Source organism: Parus major, chromosome 2 (genome assembly GCF_001522545.3).
Source record: "Parus major isolate Abel chromosome 2, Parus_major1.1, whole genome shotgun sequence".
Taxonomy (NCBI): Eukaryota; Metazoa; Chordata; class Aves; order Passeriformes; family Paridae; genus Parus; species Parus major.
In genome coordinates this window covers 32,023,527-32,044,685 of record NC_031769.1, presented here as the reverse complement: position 1 = coordinate 32,044,685, position 21,159 = coordinate 32,023,527, and the positions used below count along the sequence as shown (strand labels likewise).

General features: G+C 36.6%; 1 protein-coding gene across 7 annotated transcripts in view; it reads right to left on the bottom strand.

Annotated features, from left to right (window-relative positions):
• MPP6 (membrane palmitoylated protein 6) overlaps nt 1-21,159 on the bottom strand; it is a 61,760-nt gene that overhangs the window by 8,969 nt on the left and 31,632 nt on the right. For all 7 annotated transcript variants that reach the window (XM_015617758.3, XM_015617753.3, XM_015617754.3 and 4 more), the window contains 9 exons: nt 16,762-16,914; nt 8,230-8,382; nt 7,547-7,774; nt 6,256-6,387; nt 4,166-4,265; nt 3,580-3,648; nt 2,708-2,869; nt 682-884; nt 133-261 (listed from right to left, as the gene is read on the bottom strand). In XM_015617758.3, the coding sequence (XP_015473244.1) occupies nt 133-261; nt 682-884; nt 2,708-2,869; nt 3,580-3,648; nt 4,166-4,265; nt 6,256-6,387; nt 7,547-7,774; nt 8,230-8,382; nt 16,762-16,914 (1,329 nt within the window). The remainder of the gene's footprint in view (nt 1-132; nt 262-681; nt 885-2,707; nt 2,870-3,579; nt 3,649-4,165; nt 4,266-6,255; nt 6,388-7,546; nt 7,775-8,229; nt 8,383-16,761; nt 16,915-21,159) is intronic.

Genomic DNA, 21,159 nt, shown 5'->3' with positions numbered 1-21,159 from the left:
AAGTCTTGCCTAACTTTACTTAAAGACATTAATTTCAGAACAAATCCCATCTAAAATGAATGGTAAAGAATTTTAAAAAAAATATAAGAACATCTTGTTCAAAGCAAACTGAATAAGAAATTATCTGCTTACAGTGAGAAGTTTGGTTGTAATTCCAGCATCTACCACAGCCTTGTGCATAGCTCGCAAAGTCTCCAACTCTGGAGCAGCAATAAACACCACATAGGGCATGAATTCTGAAGTCCTCAGTATTTTTAGGGCCTAGAAGCAAAGAAAAGGGAAAAAAAACCACTAAAGTTTGAGAATGACTTACCAGATCTCCTGTTACTTAAGGGACACCACAAAACTCTGCTGTTAAAATGGGCAGCAACACATAAGTGAAGATTTTTATTTCTATTTAAGAAATTCCTACACTGCCTTTTGAAATGCTCAGCACCATTCTTTCCTTGGCTTAAAAGATTATTTACTACTCTGCAAGACTTCTCTTTCATGCAGAATTTAAGCTGGATTTTTTCCATCTTTCTAACCCATTTCAAGTAAGTGCCAGAAACACAAGAATCCAGTTGATAACTGTAACCTTGAAACCAGGTAAGAAGCCTTCAAATTTGAAGGCATCATTCTTCACCTCTTCAACACTATAATCCCACACTTGTTATAAAAATAACATTATCAATCATATACCTGTGGATTTACATCCAAGATACAGGTCCTTCCTGTCTGAACAACTTCAAGGATGGAATCAATTTTGGTGCCATAAAGATTTCCTTCATATTCTCCATGCTCTAAGTATCTGCCAGCTTTAATATCCGTCTCCATTTCAGCTCGTGACACAAACCTGTATGCTTGCCCATCCTTTTCATCATCCCTTGGCTTTCGTGAAGTAACTAAACAAAAAATTTAAAATATAAATTGAATGTTTTCATTTAATATTTGGAATATAACTATGAAACTGGACTGCCTATTAAGTTAGGGAGACTACAATACATATTGTTATACAATACAATACATGCTATTATACAATTGCAATTGCTCCATGTACAGGTTTATTCATTATTCTAGATAAATTTTAAAACAGAGCACACCCCCTCTTGTTGCCTTTATTTATATTCCTTCCTATATGTTGCTTACCCACCCATTTGCCTATTTCCTTTGTCTTACTCCTTCACACCACATACAATACTCATTCATGTCATCTTTTTAATCATTCACTTAATAAAATATTTATTTGACTTGGAAATCAAATGGAAGTTTAACTTTCAAATGCCAAATGTACTTCTGAAAACAGCTGAGCACAATAAGATCTGCCCATCCCACCCCCAAAACCTTTGCTCTCTGTATTTGCCCTGTTTTTCAGGGTAGAATTACCTGAGCTAGCTATAAAGAAAGTTAGCTTAAATATCAGAAGCAGCCCAGCCACCGTAGCAGAATCTTAGTGGAGGCCAGCTAATGCTGCTTTCCAGGACAACTTCCCTTTTAAAGCAAGGTAAATTCCCTGTAGAAAGATTAAAGCCAGTATTTGAGTAGATCATTATCAACTGCCTTGGGTATTGGCTACACTGTGCAGTACACACACACTACTTAAGCAAAAAAAGTAAAAATAAAATTTAAAAGAAATAAAATATAACATCATATTATTGACTTTGCTGTCCTATCACCGTATTAACTACTCTCTACTTGTATTTAATTAGATTTGAACTCTAGAACATATTAAACATAACAGTCAATGCATTCCTTTGCTAATACTTCTATCATCACTTGGTGCAACTTGAGACAAGTGGAAAGCAATCTTTCCCTTCCAGTAATTCCTATCCATTTCAATCTTACAGAAAACACAAGTGGCCAGGAGAAATGATCATCTGAAGCTGTTAAGAATAAATACATTACTAAAACATCTAGTTTTAGTCAAGATTCCATGGAAAGATTAAAACTATAGTGGTTAATACAGTACATGAAAAAGAATAATATATCAGTTTGCAATTAATTTTGGAGAGTAAGCTTTAACATTTTACAGCTAGGACATGATTTAACGGTTCAGTTATCCACACTGAAATAAAACCACAGCACCATGTGCTGGATTAGAACTCAACACCAAGAACACTCTTCTTCCCATAGCACAATGGATCAATTTCACCCATTTCCTACTGCCCAAAACACATCCTACACAAATTTGTTCATGAATAACTTGGAGAATTTTATTCTAATCAAAGACCAACTAAATTTACTGATTAGCCCACTTAAAACTAAAGTGGAGAAGAGGTTCTATATACAATAAATGGGTATTGCATATGCATGATTAGACTATCAGATTGGGAAAAGTTTACTTTTATGCCTTTGAAGAATGTCCAACAACTATGTTGCATTACTTTTATATATATATGTTCAAGGATCTATGCAGCATTTTAGAGAAATAAGTAATTCTGAAGGCTTTTTTGAAATAGAGTAAGAATTTTAGAAGCAATAAAATGCCTCTTACTATTTTGCCAATATAAAATGATGAAATTCCCAGGAAAATATTTCTTTAAAAAGTAACACTGAGAAGTCAACCTGGTTATCAGGTCCACAAACCAATTCTAAATGCTCTGGCCGTTTTTGATGCTAAAGATTCAGCAAACAAGAGACCTGGTTCTCTCATCTTGCACAATTCATCTTTCAGACCTGTCTCTCCCCCTATTATTATCAGATCTAGAGTAGGAATGCTGCAACTTACATGGCACTGTAGTTCCAAATCTAGTAGGATTCAGCACAATAAACCTGTTCTTCAAACTCCTTCGCCCCACTCCTTGGGCCCCAATCAAGACCAGAGTTTTCCTCTGAAAAGGAGGCATTTTGGCTACTTCCTCATATATCTGGATTTCATGACGATCAAATTCTACATTGAGAAACGTATAAAAAATTTTAATACACACTCAGGGCTGTAGGAAAAAAAAAAGTAGTCCTACCATTTATCAACAGACCCCATGTGAATATCAACAGTACTCAGAGGGCAGTAGGTCTGATACAAGAGTTCTTTAAATTGGTTTGGGAATAAAATAGGTATTCCTCCATGGACAGAATAAGGTCAGGTTCTCGTTTTTACTTCCAAGGAGGAAGTCTGTGTTTGATCAGAAGGGGAAAACTGATTAACTATTTGTGAACTTCCACAGAATCATGGGAGGGTTGAAAGGTACCTCTGGAAGGCATCTGGTGCACCCCAATGCCCAGGACCACACCTAGGCACTTGTTGAGTATCTATCTCCAAGGAGGACAACTCCACAACCTCTCCGGACAATCTGTCCTAGTGCTCAGTCACCCTCACAGTGGAAAGGGTATTTTCTGATATGAAAAATCACTGGCAACAAACACTTCACTTTCTTTTCTTAACACCCAGTTTTCCTCTGATTTCCACCCACCAAATGATGTACTCAGCACAGCCACGTCTGTAACAGTCACTATTGCTTTTAAACCACATAAACTATCTGATCTATCAAACTTATAATCAAATATTTTACTGCAAATCTTTAGCTTTGGATATTTGGATACTACATCCTGCAAGTTTAGAAGCCTAAAGAACTTTGGCTTTCATGATATATTAAGAGATACCTGCATTTCTTGTAGTTAGATACATCATCTTTTTCTTTTTCTTGCTGCTTATTGTTCCACAGAAAGGCCCTAAAAATAAAAAACTTGATGAACTCACAATTTCTGTTAATTTCCAAAGCTTATTTACATGAATATATGAAATTTTAGGTTAACAAATTTATGAGGACTATTCTAAATTTGTATATATCCTAGGGCAAGAAATTACATCTATTTACAAGCCCATCAAATGGTACAGAAAGAACTGAACACAGAAAGAAATATTTTTCTCGAAAGAAAACAGCTTAAAAATTCATGTGTAGCTTAATAACTTTCACAGCATATCATACAAAAAAAATTTTAAAAGTGCACACTGTCTATCCCACCTCATTCAGCTTTCCATCACCAGGTGGCAAAACTGATTAATTTCTCTTTGAATGCTAAACAGAGACTTCACCCTTTGTCCTTCAGTCAAAGTCAAAACACAAAATTCAGCATTTCACAATCTGTGTAATCTCACATAGCAGTTTTTCTATTATTTATCAAGGCAGAAAAAGCAAAACAAATGGAGTCAGAACAAAATCTACTCTTGAAATGCACTTAATCTCACCTGAGTTGTCCCAGTCCCTCCTAACAAAAGCCTTTCTCTTCTCTTCCAGGAACTGGCTAGGAATTAGACCTGCACTTCCTCCTTCTTTGACATGACTAGCCTGGAGAAAAAACAAATAAACAAATGATTATATATTACTTGCGAGAAGCATTTTTCTCATCAACATGGTGTTGACTGACTTCCACACTGCCAGTTTCTCAGTGGTGAGTGTTGATACATTTACTACTGAGACTCAAAAATTCAAAGTCATATGTAAATATTAGAATTCTCCTTTACAGAAATAGTGTTTTTCTACTGAGTATTAAAATTCAGAAGACTTAAGTAAAATAGATGCAAGTTTCATTACTGGTTCCCATTATGTTAGTAAGCTCCTGAAGCCATAAAATTTTGGCATAAAATTCCCAAGTGGAATTCTCTGACTCCAGACACTGAAGTCTCAGGTGACAAAACTCAAGATTTTCTATATACTACAGTATACTTATTTTGTATTCTTGAGCTGCTACAAACAGGTTCCAGTGCAGTTTATTAACTGTCATTTCCCAGTGAATGCCAGTAACACATCCCTAATCATGCCTTCAAGCTTTTTGCACTAAGCAACTACAGATTTAAAATCTTAGTAATTTAAGTATTCCCAGTAATGAATTGGCTAAAATTCTCTATAAATAATTTCATGAGAAGCCCAATTCTCAGCTTAACACACAAACCCACAGTTATGAAGTATTTAATTTTCCATAAATCTTTTGCTTGCAATAAATCCTTCTTTTGCTAACAGGAGATGTTTGCTTTTCAACTTGCATGTTGTTATCTATGACTAACTGATTTTTTACAGTATGAAGTTTTCATTAGCAGTCTAGCATTTCTAGAAAGCATAAGGAAAAACTAAACTTCTTTTTACTGGGGCATGATCTGCATAGCAATACACTATACTGATTTAACACATTTCAATTTTGCCAGATTGAGTGTTGAAAATTTATTTCTCCTGGACTCCCACAAGTTACAACTGGAGAGCTTGAAAGGCAATACAGAACTCAGCATGGGAGCTAAACATCAAACTCTTCCAGAGTTTTGGATTGTCTACTTCTGAAACTAATTAAGTTGGCAGCAATAAATTTTCAGCCTTTCCTCACACTTTTTATTGTCTTTCTGTTATTACTGTCACTGAGAAGCAACAAAATTCAGCAGCTGATGATGTATATTGAAATATTTCTGTTGCTTTTAAAGAAGTCATATATCTTGTTCTCAGGTAGTGTCTGGCTCTCTTCTGCTTGTTACCTTGCAAAGGGTGAGCAATATAGGGATAGAAAGGGAAATAAATAATGCTAAACTCTTTGCCAGTTTTGAGGATCTTGGTTGAGAAAAGGGTCTTAAAGGTTCACTTGTCCTATTTTCAGAGGCACTGACAATATTTAATTCTGTGCATAGTGTCTTGGAAAAAATAAACATAGCATAAGCAGTGGATTACATTTCTACTGAAGGACTGAGTGTAGAAATACCACCTTAAACCAGGATGAACTGTTAATATTCAAAATATGCCAAACACTGTAACTATGAGCTTGCATGATACAGCTCACAGACACTGATCACCACTGTTGAAATAAAATATACAGCCTTTCCAAACAGCTATTCTCACCCCCTTAAAGTTCACAGGATTAATTTCCCTCTCCTCAATTCTGAGCACTCTGGAAGGGGTCCACTTCTTCCACTGTTGATGTCAGGGAAGGCTTACCACAATTATAGTCAAACTAAGACTTTTTTCCTAGAAATTTTCCACCTTAAACTGATTTGGGAATGTCCAGGCTGGTGATACAAGAACAAAGACAAATAAACAGCACTAACAGTAAAATGAGTGTTACATAAACAATTTAAAATATTCCTTTTCCTTTAGTGTTTCAATTTTGTATCCATTAGCTTGAAATTGGATTACATGAAAAAATATTTTTTCCATGTTGTCCTGGTTTAGGGTAAATTCTACTGTTTAGAGCAAATCTACTGTTAAATGGAAGTAGATAATAATTTAAAGAGTTCATTATTAAGGCAACTACTGATGCTTTTCAGTTTTTTATCTGACTTATTTTAATCTTTTTACCAACCTGCCACCAATTCGGATCTTCCCGGTTAACAATCTGAAGAATTTCTCCTTTAGAAAATTTCAAACCTGCTTCTTTGCAAGGGATGAGGTTGTCATTATATGGATTATAATCAAAATGACACTTCACAAAAACCTGAAATATGTAAAAATTAACAAAGCTTAAGCATTATAAAATACATTCTGGCTAATCTATTTGTCAAACTGAAGTAATGTCTTTATCTAACACATAAAAAGCTTGACATGATCCAAGTTGCATTTGGCATGGAAAATACATTCTAGGGGGAAAAAGTTATACACCAATTGGGACAGCAAAATCAACAGTGTAAACCTTGGCTGAAGTAGCTTCATGATAAAAATAAAAAATCTGTTCCATTTGGACACAGTATTACAAAATGCTCATTTTTGCATTTCAGCGTATACAACTCAATTAAAATTCTGACTTCTAATTACTTAAAAATACAAAAAAAATCCTGGAATGTGAGCACTTTATTTAAGGCTTCTGGAATCTTAAGAATTTTTTTGCCATGAACTCAGTGTTTTAGAAGTAACAGGAGATGCAACTGCTTAAGACTCAAATTCGATGCAGGGGAAGAAAGAGTGGGTTGCATGACTGAACTGAAAACATCTTTGACTCTCTTTGTACCAGGCTGGGGAGCAAAGGAAGCCCTGCAGCACCTGCCTCAGTAGAGCACATTCCCTCAGCCTCTACACAGTGGAAGCATAGCCTGTTATAGGCACAGGCATTAAGACCCACTACCTGAAGGAGCATCTTATATGGTGTTTCAAAGGCACTGATTTAGCTCAGGAAGTCACTTCTGCCATGGAGAAATTGACAGCCTACAGCAACAACAAAAGGATAAGGAATAGCCACCATCCAAGTTCCCACTAAAGTCAGCGAGCTCAAGCTCATCTGTTGAATTAAGTATATTTTTGAATTCTATGAAACTGATTGATTCAACATCAACCATGTTATAAACACACACAGTTAACTGCATGAAGTGTGATTGTGGTCAGGTCACGAGAGAAGAAATGTGCTTTATATGTAGCATACAAATGTCTAACAATTTTAGACACTAATTTGAGTTTTTTAGGTGGGTGTATTTTTAGATGAATAAACCCATTTCTAAAATGTAATTAAAGGCAAATACAGGTAACTACATTTTACTCTTCCTCCTAGCATTATATTCACAAAATAATCAGAGTATGTCTAATCCAGAATCTTAGAGAATCTTACACAAGAAAGAACTGAGCAGAAATTCTTTTTACAGAATCATCAGAAATGTGCTACTGACCTGTTGAGGAATGACAGTGTCTCTGTAGCTGGGGAGGATTTTCAAAGTGACACTTCCACTGATGTTTTTCAGCAGTTCTTGCAATTCTTTTGGATTGTTTCCAACCTCATGGCCGTTCACCTCTTTAATAATGTCACCTACATGCAGAAGACCTTGCCGATCTATCATCCCTCCATGAAGAATTCGGGCTATTACCAGATCATTGTTCTCAACTCTAAACGTGACTCCCTGAAAGAGGTACGTGACACCCAGTATATCACTGTTTGAATTTCAGGTCCATTTTACCATTAGCTCGAGCACAAATACACAGCTGTGGGATATTCCACCCACTCCAATGAGAACAGACAGTTACAGCTACTACAGTGTAAGAGCTCCTGATACAGAAAAGCATCAGGTGACACAGAAGTGCTTTCACACAAAGTTTTCATACAACTGAAAAAAAATTGTTGCTCTTGCTTGCATGCAATCCTTTCATCTCATATCAGGACCAAACAGATGTTGTGTTACTCAGTTATGCTAGCAGACCATTCAGCCCAGTGACTGCCTAATCACTATCCCACTGAGCTTATCACCCACTAAATTACACAATATAATGGAAATAATTAACACATAATGCAAGAAATCAGGTACATGCAAATGTTTTCACTAGCACTTTAAAGACACACTCATCCCCAATTACTTACTAGTGGTTCTCCTGCTCTTTTGTGAATTCCAAGGATACGAATAGCATCTACCGGAACAACCTGGTTGTTGACTGAAGAATTATTGACTTCTGGGCTAGAAGGAGGGGAATCGTAACATTTTGAAGCCACAATATCATGTGCTTCCAAGAGTGACTGCAGAGAAACAGAAAAAAATGCTTTTTAAAGTCATGAAGTAACTGTTTGTGAAAATATTTAGCGCTGAACAACCAGTGAATCTGTCCTTTTGGGACCAGGTTATAATACTCTTACTTCACATGAAATAAAACAAAACCAGACACACAAGTGCTCAAATGAATTGATAAGCCTATTGCCTTGGCAAACATGCTATCTTGTAAATAAAAATGCTGTTTGTTGAGGAAGTATAGGGGAAATGTAACTAAATTGGGGAGGAATGTGTGATGTTACAAGGGAAGACAGAAAAAGGAGTACCTAAAATAGTCTTCCACCTAATAAGACAGTATCTGAGCAAATGGTTACAGTAAATGAACAAACCACTGCAGAAAATGAAGATAACTCATCAATAGATACTTGTGTATGATGCAATAAAATTTTCTTCCACAGTAATTTCAATAATGACAGGTATGCAAGGATTTCTAGCCATCTGCAAAATGAGTGTTTCTTGCTTGCATAAAGGCAAGGCAGAATTCTAGCACCAAATGAATACAAGCTGACAGAATTTACTTTCTGGAAGACAAGAACTCAGACCTTGGAGTTACTGGTGTTTTCACCAGTCCACATACATAAATACAAGGTATAAGGAGGAGAGCCAAATGAATATAATCACTTTTGGAAGACAATGTAATTTAGGCATGATTTTCTCATAGAAAATATTTTAAGATAAAGAAAAACATATAAGACAATACATATAGGTAAACCAAGATTAAATTTGTACATTAAGACAGTGGAGACTTTCTGTCTTTCTGTCAGCTTCTAGTGTAAGGTGATGCTGCCTGTGGTGGGGGATCTGGAACAAGATGATCTTTAAGGTCCCTTCCAACCCAAAGCATTCTGTGATTCTGTGAGAGGAAAAGGGACGCCCGATAGCCATCATACACAGTAGTGCAATGTAAAGCATCCTACAGCACAGGGACTTGCACTGACAGATACAGAGAGAGAAGCAGAAAGCAGAAGAGTTGCCTACTGGGCCTCCAACTACACAGCTTTGTTTCCAACAGTGACTGCTCAGATACAGTCTTAAGGCAGATTACTGACTGTGTCACATAAGTAGCTAAAAAGAGAAGCCACCATGGGACACTCACTGCTGCTGACATGGATGTGCCACAGGAAGACAGCAAGCTACCAGAAAGCACAGCAGGTGAGCAGGTAAGAGCCATGATTTGCTATGCAGTCTGCTCCACCCTTCTGTAAGCCACCTCTAAGCTAAAGGCTGTGCAACCACATTAGGTTAGTGCTAAGCTCTGCATGCAAGCCCTCTAAGTGTCACAAACCTGAACATTTTAATCTGGCCATTACATGATGAACCTTGCTGATGAACCTGCATGTTTCTACTTGAAAGAAGTATTAATTCACTGATTTTGCCCCTTCCATTAAGACTATAAAGACAGCTGCTTATTGTGGCTGCTCTGATACTGTGGACATAAACCAAATCAAATTAAATAGGAAAAACAATCATTTATTTAAATCAAGCAGCTGTCAGATGGTAGCAATTTCTAATTCTTCACTATCCAAGACACATCCAATCCAGAAACCAGGAGAATAGATCTCTATGCCAATGTTTATAAGCAACATATTTTTGATCTTTCTACGTTTCCAAAATGAAACTAATTTGCATCAGCTACACATTTTTACAGATTAGCACTCATAAAAACAGGTAGATACGACGGTATAAAACTTTCTGTTTTCTTCTGGTCACGTGCCAGATCAAATTTCCTCTGAAGTTTCTGACCACAATGCACTATACTTCTCATAAAGCCTCACAGAGCTGTCTGTACATCTCTTTGCCCTTTAATGATAACGCAATTTATAGATTATAATCTGATTCACACTCCAGAATGTCTACTAAGATAACAGTCTGTGTCATCCTTTTCAAATTAACATGCTCTGTAAAATTCTTCAGTACTTAAATCTGATCCCATTCCACATTCTGATCCTTTCTAACCACTCAGTTTTATGGATAAGCATGAATTCATACAACTGCTACTTAACCATCTCTTAGTCAAAGTCTAAGTCAAAGTTTTTCCTATTATTTACACAATGCCTGAGTCACAAAAGGACTATTAGGGACTGCCCACAACTCTAAAGTGGTTTAAACCTACTATATATATATACATACATACATATCTATATATATCTATATATATATATAGGAATTAGCCGAACCATTCATCCTAAATAGATTCTGCTGGCAATAAAATACTTAATCTGAAAAGCAGCCAGTATTGTCTTCTCATAGTTAGGTTTATAAGGGCTAATCATACCTTTAAAATGTTTCCTTTAGAAAAAGTGATCTTAAATTGCCTTCTAGACAGATATTAATATATAGGGTTATTTTCCCTGAGTTCTTACCAGCCCTCCTGATCTTTCTAAAAAATAGTTCATTGGTTTCTTTAAGGCATAGTTAACTTATTATGTCCCACACTTATTATTAATATGTCCCACACCTAACTCTCAGTTCTGAATCTCAAGAATCTGTACCAGTTTTATGAGCCTGTTTACAGCCAGCCAGGTCACGACCTGCAGTCCTGAAGAACACTTAAGTACAGGCACCTGGCAATGGGGGCCTCGTGTCTGTACCACTGCCGGACTACTCCCCAACATTTTATGTCGCTAAGTTACTTTCCTATTTCGGGAACATGGCTGAGTGAACTGAGAAATACAGTTACATGAACTTCTCTTGTTTCTTTCTTGTGATATAGAATAAGTGATATCCTGTGCTCTTGCAACTCCAAAGCTCTCCACTGGAATCTGACCTTTCTATACTGGTGCTGGAACACTTATAAAACCAGTGCCGAAGTCTGCAAAACAACATGGGCTGATCAGCAACCATAAAACGATTCAAAATTTCCTCCATATAAAATTTCCTCCTGTAAACAGGATCAGTTGGCTATCCAAGACTGGATAGCTGTAGAAAGGTTCTCATGGAAAAGTACCAATATGGTCAGAGAAAGGCATTTAGAAGAACTGCTATAAATCACGAGATAACACACCATGGATACATACAGTCCTGTGACACACGGTATGGTCTCTTTATGCAAGACACTGTCAGAAAACAATCCATAAACTTAGAAGATGTTGATCTCTCAACAGTAGTTTTCAGAGGCTGCATATATTTGACAGGTAAAAAAATATTTCAAAATGCAATTGAAAATTCAGTAAACATTAAAGATTCATTCATTAAAGATTCATGACTCTCTACAGTGCTGAAGCCAAGTTCAAGCTCAAAATTTGTTTTTCCTAAAAAAAAAATCTCAACACAATCTAAATGTGTTATGGAGCATTGCCCTAAATAATAACTATTTCTTCAATTCTAATCCAAAAGAACAATTAAATTACAAACTGGGGGCCTTGGTGGGAGGGAATACACTAGAGTAGAATGACTCTATAGTCTTGAATTCAGGACTTCTTTCCTTTCCACTTTAGGCCTAGAAGTATCTAAAATATTTCCTTTCCTCTTTTATGCACTAAATGTGTGCTAGTCTTCCCTGAAAACCTTGTTCAAATATTAGAACTTAATAAATAGACTAGAGGCCTCTAATGTTCATGTGAAAAGAACACATTTTAAAGACTCTTCTGGAAAAGTGAGGAAATAATTTATGACCTTAGAAAGATCAGGAGGGCTGGTAAGAACTCAGGGAAAATAACCCTATATATTAATATCTGTCTAGAAGGCAATTTAAGATCACTTTTTCTAAAGGAAACATTTTAAAGGTATGATTAGCCCTTATAAACCTAACTATGAGAAGACAATACTGGCTGCTTTTCAGATTAAGTATTTTATTGCCAGCAGAATCTATTTAGGATGAATGGTTCGGCTAATTCCTGGAAGGGGAAAGTAACAGAACAAGCTTTTCCATTGAAGAGAAAGCAGAAATGATTCTTCTGCATGTTTAACCACTCCAACAGTGTGAAAATTTTTACCAGCTCCTTCTTTCCTCAAGGCAACTTCTCTCACCACTCCTGTCTGCTGCTCTCCAGCAGCTACTGTCTGGTAAGATTTGCTACAGCCTTTTCCATGTGCTGCATATGCCAGCTGGCTCTCCAACAAACACTGACCTACTGGCCAGCCATCAATACTGTGAAACTCATTAGAACTTTCACACTTTGACCTCTGGAAAGTTCAGTTAAAACTAAAAAGGGTAAAAAGCAGGAGGGATGGAAAAAAAGGAAATTAAAGGAGAAAGGAGAAAAGAAAGGGAATAATAATACAGCCTGTATTATATACATGCAGAGTTAGTCCTTCCCAAATGCTCTTCTACAAAAATGTGCAGAAAAAATGAAGTTCTGTAATTTGGTATTTCTGGCAGTAAATGATACATTCAAACTACTGCAGTGATGCCTTGTATATCACGTTTTATACTCGTATGCCAAGGCAGGTTACAACTGTAAGGTGATACTGTGATGAAGAGGCATCATTCATTTATAAAATACAAAGTCAGCCTCTAAACCTGTTACCAGTGGTGTCCATGAAAGTTTTAAAGAGTCAGGTTGGGTTGTTTGCAGTGTTACTAAACTGGAGAAAGGATACAAATGACATTTTCTATAAATGCGACTGACATTGTATTTTTCCTTTTTCCCTTCATGCAGAATTTGGAATATGCCTCCTTGCATCAAATGAAACAGAAATGATAGCACTTATTTTTTGAGTATTTAGGTAATTTTCTGTTTCCTTTTTGGAGAAGCCTTGAAAAAGATATTATACCCACATTTTGGTCTGCAATTTGTCCTAGAAATTCTTCTAGAGTGGTCATAACTATGATATCAGTTAAATAAAAAAAATAGTACTTCGCCTCCGTTGATTTTGCTGCTTGTCTTTACATGGGTAATGGAAGTACAAAATTAAGAGCTGAAAATTCTCCCTAATATTTGGCTTCAGAATTGAATCACAGCACACAAACTTTAAAGAAGTAAGTAGATAGGTGCTTTTGCCCATACACATCAGCCAAAACTGCTCATAGTTTCTGCAAATGAGACTGAATGCCTCACAACAGGCCCACAGAAAATAAATTTTAAAAATACAAGATTAAAATAAAATAAGTTAAAGCTTATTCAGACTTTTTTTTTTTAATTAATTCTAATTCTGACGGAGTGATGAATAGGCTGGATCTCCAGGACAGCATTTAACTGTCTTAACCATCTATTTTCTCTTCCTTTCACATTTTTTTTTACAAAGTTTTGCAGCAAATGAAGTTGCACTGTATTTTTCTTACATGCTCATAACTCACCCAGCACTACAGGGAAAGAAGCAGCACATAAGCAATAATCATGACATGAATATTTAAACTGGGTTCCAAGGAAGAGTCAACAAACTGCAAAACAGTAAGCGTGATGCTGTTACTAAACAAATCAGAAGTTTCCATAAAACCCAGAATGACTGGACAAAATTCATCATGGGAAACCATCACAAAGAAACATTTTAACAGGATAAGCAGCATGGCTTTCAAGTGTAAGAAATTATTGTTTAGAAGAAAGAAAAATTGCTGCCAGGAATATAGTACTTTTAGTTTTCAGAACTCATGTCATCAGGTGATTTCCACAGGCATCTGGGTTCAGTTCTACACCTGCCAATAACTGACATGTCAGATAAACGACCTAGGAAATGGGGATGAGAAGTGAAGTGACAGTTTGCTGATGCTGATGAACTATTCAAGGACTAAAACAACTGACTGCAACCTGCAGAGGCACCTCATGAGCAATAGACTGAGAGCAAGGCAAATGAAATTCAACAGACTGCAAAGGAAAACTCAATCCTAGTTTAATATATTAACTGACAGACTCAGAAATGGTATCTTGAAGATGTAAACAATACAAAACCAAACTGAGCCTAACAAGCAATCCACTTCTACTCTCCCTGAGCCTAGAGGTACCTCTTCTTTACTGACAGCATAGTCAAACACTGGAATAGGCTCCTAAAGAGTGATACCCCATGTCTGTCAGTGTTTAACAGGCATTTGGACAACACCCTTAACTACAGGCTTTAATTTTCAGTCAGCTCTGAATTGGTCAGGCAGCTGGAGTGGATGATTGTTGATAACTGAACTTTTCTGTTCTATTCATCAGCTGTTAAATAGGCAAATCAAATACTAAAATGTAAATGATGACACCACTTCAGAAATCCATGCTGTACACAGCTTTGCTTCCCTTCATTTTATTTACTTGACACAGACAGACACAGTGGGGTCTCTCAAACCACAAGTAATGTGGAAAAACTGATTAAGAAAAACTGTTCACTTTCTTCCTACACAAGAGGATGTGAATATTAAGTGAAATTGACAGGAGACAGTCTCAGAACCAAAAGAGGATAGTCTCCACTCAGATGGGGGATGCTGTGAATGACAGATTTTCACATGGGTTAGAAAAACAATTTAACAAGCTCATGGAAGAGAACCACAGGTCGATACTACTTCTCACTCAAAAGTCTGGGCAACAGACCAATAAATCTTCACAACACACTTTGGAAGGCATCACTCTTGGCTTGCTCTAGCCTTACAACCTTCACTAGATACCTACTGCTGGCACAGGGAAGGAAAACAGAAGAGATGTTTGCTAAATGGACCTTTACCATGCAATTAGGAAGCATAACAAAACATCTGAGCGAAACTGTACAGTTAAGGTAGCACATATGCAGTTTTATGCCTGCTCCTTATATATCAAGCAACAAAATAGGTACAAGAAAGAGCATAAATACTGACATTCTAGTTCACCAGCTATTTTGGAACTTTTATGTTACATGTTTAAGTTACTTAAGTCTGAACTAATGAAGTATCTGGCACCAACATCACATTCTGCCTCTCTGTAGATCTGACCATTGAACAAGAATAAATTCTGGGTTTGCCTTAGTGTTGGCTGTTCACCCAATAATTCTTATTTGATCTGTCTCCTACAGGCCATTTCCAGTTTCCACCCCAAAGATCCATTTCCCAAGCTTCTCTCTGGCCTTTGCCATCTCTCTCCAGAGATCACTGCTACTGTGCCTTTCAAAGTGCAGCACTTCAATTGTTATGCCCTTTTCATCTTTTGATTCATCATCCTCTTTGACTTCAGCTTTATTTTATCTGTCTAACATAATGGATCATTGTCAGGTCTGTCAGTGCACCAGTTGTCCCTCAGTTCTAATCCTCTATCAGTCTAATAACTATCAGTCCCTCCAAACTCATCCAGACCTTTTCAAGTAAAAATTTCTTCTATGGGATCAAAGACTGATTTGCAGGTTTATGCACCAGTAAGTCTCTGAATCATAGTTTTTGATCACTTAGCTATGATGCCTTTCTGGACAAGTAAGAGCACAAGGGAGGCCAACACAGGAGAGGCAGAGGAATTGTCAGTACTCAGAAGAGCTACTGCTCCAAAAGCTGAGTTCTTGAAGTGATCCCTTTTCCAACAGGACACAATACAACCAACAGCATTTCCAGTTTTAATCCATGTCAAACAGTAATATATCTCACTGCTATGTTTATATAACATGTAACAGAAAACATGGGAAAAAGTGTGTTTAAACTCATCTATCCCAAAAATGTCTATGACTTCATACCCGTCTGCCAAAAGAAGTCCACTTATATTGTGGCAAAAGGTTGTTTATGTTCTTCTACAGAATACCTTTACCCTAGTAGCAGTCCACTGAAGTAGTAAAGTCCACTGAACCCTACCTAGAAAGGCCAGAATCTATGAAGAATTTTCAAACCTTTATCTTTGAGGCTGGTCATAGAAACAGCGAAATGGAAAAACATTTCCTGCTTTTGACAAGCATATGTCAACACTTCACTTAAACAGAGCAACAGTGAGAGGGATGCAGAGCCTCAGCTTCAGCTGCAGTGCAGATCAGATCACAGAAGGATCACGTTCATTCACTCTGCAAACCGTAGGTCTTACAAACGAGTATGAATGTCAACAGCTGAACTGAAATGCACAATGCTCATGATCAGGAACTGAAATCACCTGGAAATGTTACGGATGAAGCGAGCCTTCAGGGAATTTTTATGGAAACTCCAGTCATACAGGAAGTAAAATCTTGTCCAAAATTTGTAACAGAAACTCCAGTAAAATTTAATACAGTGAGTAAAGGTATTTTTGAAATTATATCAAAGAATAAAATCATGCTTATTTGTAACATGGCTTCTGATCTACCTTTTATAAGTATGTATACTTATAAAATATATGTATTATATGTACTCCTAAATATGTAGGAGTAAAATCCTACATATTACAGTCTGCTACAGTTCAGGTTTTGTTTCATTATTTTTCATTATATTTCATTATTTTGTTTCATTATTATTCCTAGATCTGTATGTGGACACTGATATAGTAAGTTGGTAACATACAGTAAAAAAGTGGCACCTGAAAATGAGGCTCCTTTAGTATTCCAACCAATTCTGCAACATTTTCATCCTTATTTACTAAGGGACTGATGTCTTCAAGAATTTCATTCACCAGCTCCAGGTTGTTGTCACTGACAGCCTCAAGTTTAGAATCTTCCAGTCGCTCGTGAGCCTGTAAGATTAAATACATGAGACTATAATGTAAATAAGTTCCAAGTGGTTCAAATTTATCAACTTCTCAAGTAATTTCTCAGTGCAATCTTCAGCAGAAAGGCCAGAAAAATTATACATAGGATAACCTGATTTAACTGCTGAAGGATTTTGCACGCTCAACTACAGGACCAAACAAACTTTATAAGCAGCACATACCAGCAAGACTTGTAAGTCCTTCTCTATGCTATACACACCAATCACTCTATCAAGAGTACAGCAGCTCAGGACCTTTCCGCCTTTGGAATCCTGGACAAGTACACCTTCTAGAAGAAGGGCAAAAAAGAAGCTATGGGATCTTTTCAGAGTCTGCAAGAAAACCATTTACCTCAGACTCCTCCCATTCAGACACCCTTTGAACAGCATATTCTACACAAAAATCTACCTAACTGAAGGAAATGCAAAGGCAGTAGCAGTATCCTGGGCTGCACTGAAGTGTTACTAGAAGACTGAGTGGTACTCAGCACTAGTGAGGCCACACCTGAAACACTCTGGACATTCTAGAAAGAGCTCAGTGAAGGGCCACAATTATGATGAAGGATAATGATGGAGCACCTCACATTTGAGGAAAGGCTGATCAAGCTGGGACTGCTCTGCCTGGAAAAGAGAAGGCTCAGAGCAGTCTCATCAACGTGTATTAAAGGTATACTATGCAAAGAGGACAGAGACAGCCTGTTTCCAGTTGTGACGGGTGACAGGACAGCAGGCACTGGGCATAAAATGAAACTCAGGAAGCTCTCCCTGAACATCTGAACACTATTTCCAGCGTGATGGAGCACTGACACAGGTTGCCCACAGAAGATGGGAGTTTCCTTCCTTGAGATACTCAAAAGCTGTCGGAATGTGGCACTGGGCAACCATCTCCAGGTGGCCCTGCCTGAGTAGGGAGACTTGGACTAGATGCCCTCCAGAGGTCCTCTGCAGCCTCAACCATCCTGTGATTCTTTGATAACATTTCATCTATTTCTAGAGCTGTTCCTGCAGATATAATCCTTTCCTGAACTCTGCAGATACTGAACTTCATTGAAAGGTAGGTGCTTTGAGCAGGAAGAGAAGCATCTCTGAATGCTTCACTTATTTATTACAGACAGTGCTCTATCATAAAATTAGGGAATAAGAGGATGCAAAAATAAATCAGATTCTCAATTGAAAGTTATTTTCAACACTGTAGAAACAAGACATTTACAAAGGAGCAATTACTTTGGCATATAAAAAACAAATACATAATAGTTGTAATTTAGAATCATCTATATATACTTCCCATAGATATAATTTGAAGGTATGCAAGCACTTCTGCTCTCTTTTATTGCCTGCTTTAAAACAGACAATAAAATAAAATTTTGCTAAAAGCAGAAAACTTTGCTTCCTGAAATCATCTGAGTATTAAACTGTACTTCATATCTATAAAATGCTGTTTCTGCAGGCCTGATGACCAAACTCTGGAAAGGTTAACTTAACATAAAGGCATTTCAAACATTCTCTAACACCAACACACACAAACCAAACGATTGTGATTACAAAGATAGAGGAAGCTCAGCACCTACACACATTGTCCTTTATAAGGGAATGCTATTTTGTAGACTATATACAGTAAACAATATCCTTCTTTTACAGCAAGTAAAAACACAAATCTAGTGATTTTTAAACATAACCACTAGCACAACCTTTATAAGATTAGAGAATATGAGTTGCCTTTTTTCTCACTCATTATTTTCAAAAAAACACCGCTAACACTGAGTGATATAATCTAAATACAAATATTCTCACCCTTCACTCCAAAATCAAGACCATGTATATACTAGGGAACATAAATTTTTACCAGTGAACAATCTCTGATCCTGTAATATGCTGAGGAGTAACAGGATACCGAATGGTATGTATAAGTTCAAAAAACAAACGAGTAGGAATACCTAACTTGGACATTGCAAATTTTTTTTTCCATTTCAATTAAACATTTCAGAAACATTAATACTGAATTGAGCCTTTCTGTGCATTCAGTATTTATCATACTTGCCAAATGTTCAAATAGGCTTTTTGATAAGGCTTTTACCTACAACAATCTGACATCTTAAATACTGGACTAAATACTTAAAGATTATTCCCAAGGTGTTTCCTTGGCCTGGGCTGGGCATTCACCTGGTCTGAGTAGGCTATGCTACAATGCTGAAAGCAATAGTGTGAGGGCAGAAAGAAGATAATGTTTTGTGGTTTGAAAGAACAGTTAATAATCCAGGAAAAGAAAATTTCGACATCATAGTTCAGTAGCAAAACTGAGGAGAATTCATGTTTGTTCCAAGTTCAACAACTGTTTTCCAAAAATCATATTAATTCTAAAGACTAGTTAGGATTGAACACAAACATCAGCACAAGAAAGATATGGAGTTGGGGTCGTTAAGTCTGGAAAAGAGAAGACTCTGGGAAGATCATATAGCAGTCTTTCAATACTTAAAGGGGGCTTACAAGAAAGATGGGAACAAACTTCTAGTAGGGCTTTTAGCAATAGGATTGGGCATAATGATTTTAAACTAAAAGAGGGTAGACTGAGACTGGATATAAAGAAATTGTTTTAGGATGTGTGTGGTGAAACACTGCAAAAGGTTGCCCAGAAAGGCTGTAGATGCTCCATCCCTGGAAACAATCAAGGTCAGGCTGGATGAGGCTGAGCAACCTCATCCAGCTGAAGATGTCCCTGCTCATTGCAAGGGGGTGAGACAAGGTGGCCTTTAAAGGCCACTTCCAATCAAAACTACTCTATGATTCTATAAATATCAGTGACAAGAAAAAAACATTTTACAATGGTAATAGTTTTCCTTTCCTCTACTACCTATTGAAAAGTGGAAAGGTTCAGTGAAAGAATCCTATCCCAAAAAATCTGTCATTTCTACCTTATTGCCTTTAATCCATAAAGGAAATGTGTGTAACCCAGTATTAAAAGATCAGCCACACTACACAGCAAAATACTATAAACTAACTACTGTGCTTATTGTTTGCTTTCATTTATTTAAGGACCAAAATAAAAAAAATAAGTTCGTATAGCTTGCGGCACATTTCCCCAAGTTTTTTATTGTCTTTTTTGGTGTACTTTACATAATGATTAGTCTTAATAATTGGCTAATAAAGGCAAATAAAAAAGCTTTTGCATTTCTGGTCTGCTTTGCAATGATTCTGCTTAAATAATGTAACCATCTCAGAGAACTGCTAATTCTGGTAAAACCAGCTCTTCTAATAGAAAAACAAGTTTATGTACTTTTAGGGACAAATCAATATATATGTGAATTACACATGCTTCACCAAATGTATTTTGATCTTATCCTTATTTAGCACTGCTGGTTAAGACTGAGGATTTTTCCAAAATAATTACGAAGAAAACATGAGTGCAGTCACACCATGTGAACACAATTAAAACCTTTAAGCATTCTAGATAAAGCATGTGTACAGTTAAGAATCTGTTTCCATTACAAGCACTTTTTTTACATCTGCTAGTCATTAAATTCCACCTAATTGTTATTGGCCATTAAAGTAGAAATTCTTGATACGAAAAAAAGGCTTTACAATGAACATTTTCTACATGATAAATATTAAAGATGACCTACGCAGCAGATACTTAAGTTGTTTCCATTGTCACTAAAAAATTGCTTTTACTTACTCTAGTAAATTTAGTACACAAATCTTTCCCTCTCCAGTCATCTCACCAGCAGATAAGACACTTCCATTACTTCTATTACTGTGCAATGTCTTCAGCTTAAAACCGATTTTTTGAACAGCTAAGCAGAAGTAAATTCTTCTATGAATTCTCATGAGAAGTTTTCCTTTCCATATTTTTATACTGAACAAAATCCCTGGCCAACAATCCTTTAGCTTTACAGAATATTTCAGATCTGCCCAGAGGGCACTGCTTTCAGATGTCTATTCCTATTAAAGAGACAGCTGTATTTAAGTTAACTGGGTTTTCCTCATGAAAGGAGGAAATCTTACTTTTTATGAAGTAAGATTAAGAACAAATATAAGTGATATACAATATTTGAATGTATTTCCTACTAGTAAGACCAGCTACATTTTAATTACAGTTTCCAAAGATTTTTTTTGCAAATATCACCTTACATATTTATATTTGATTGCTACCACCCATACATTAAAGATTTCCGTAACCCAAGGACAAAAACTTAAGATAATCCATGTTTTAGAGAGCTGACAATCAAAGGTAAAA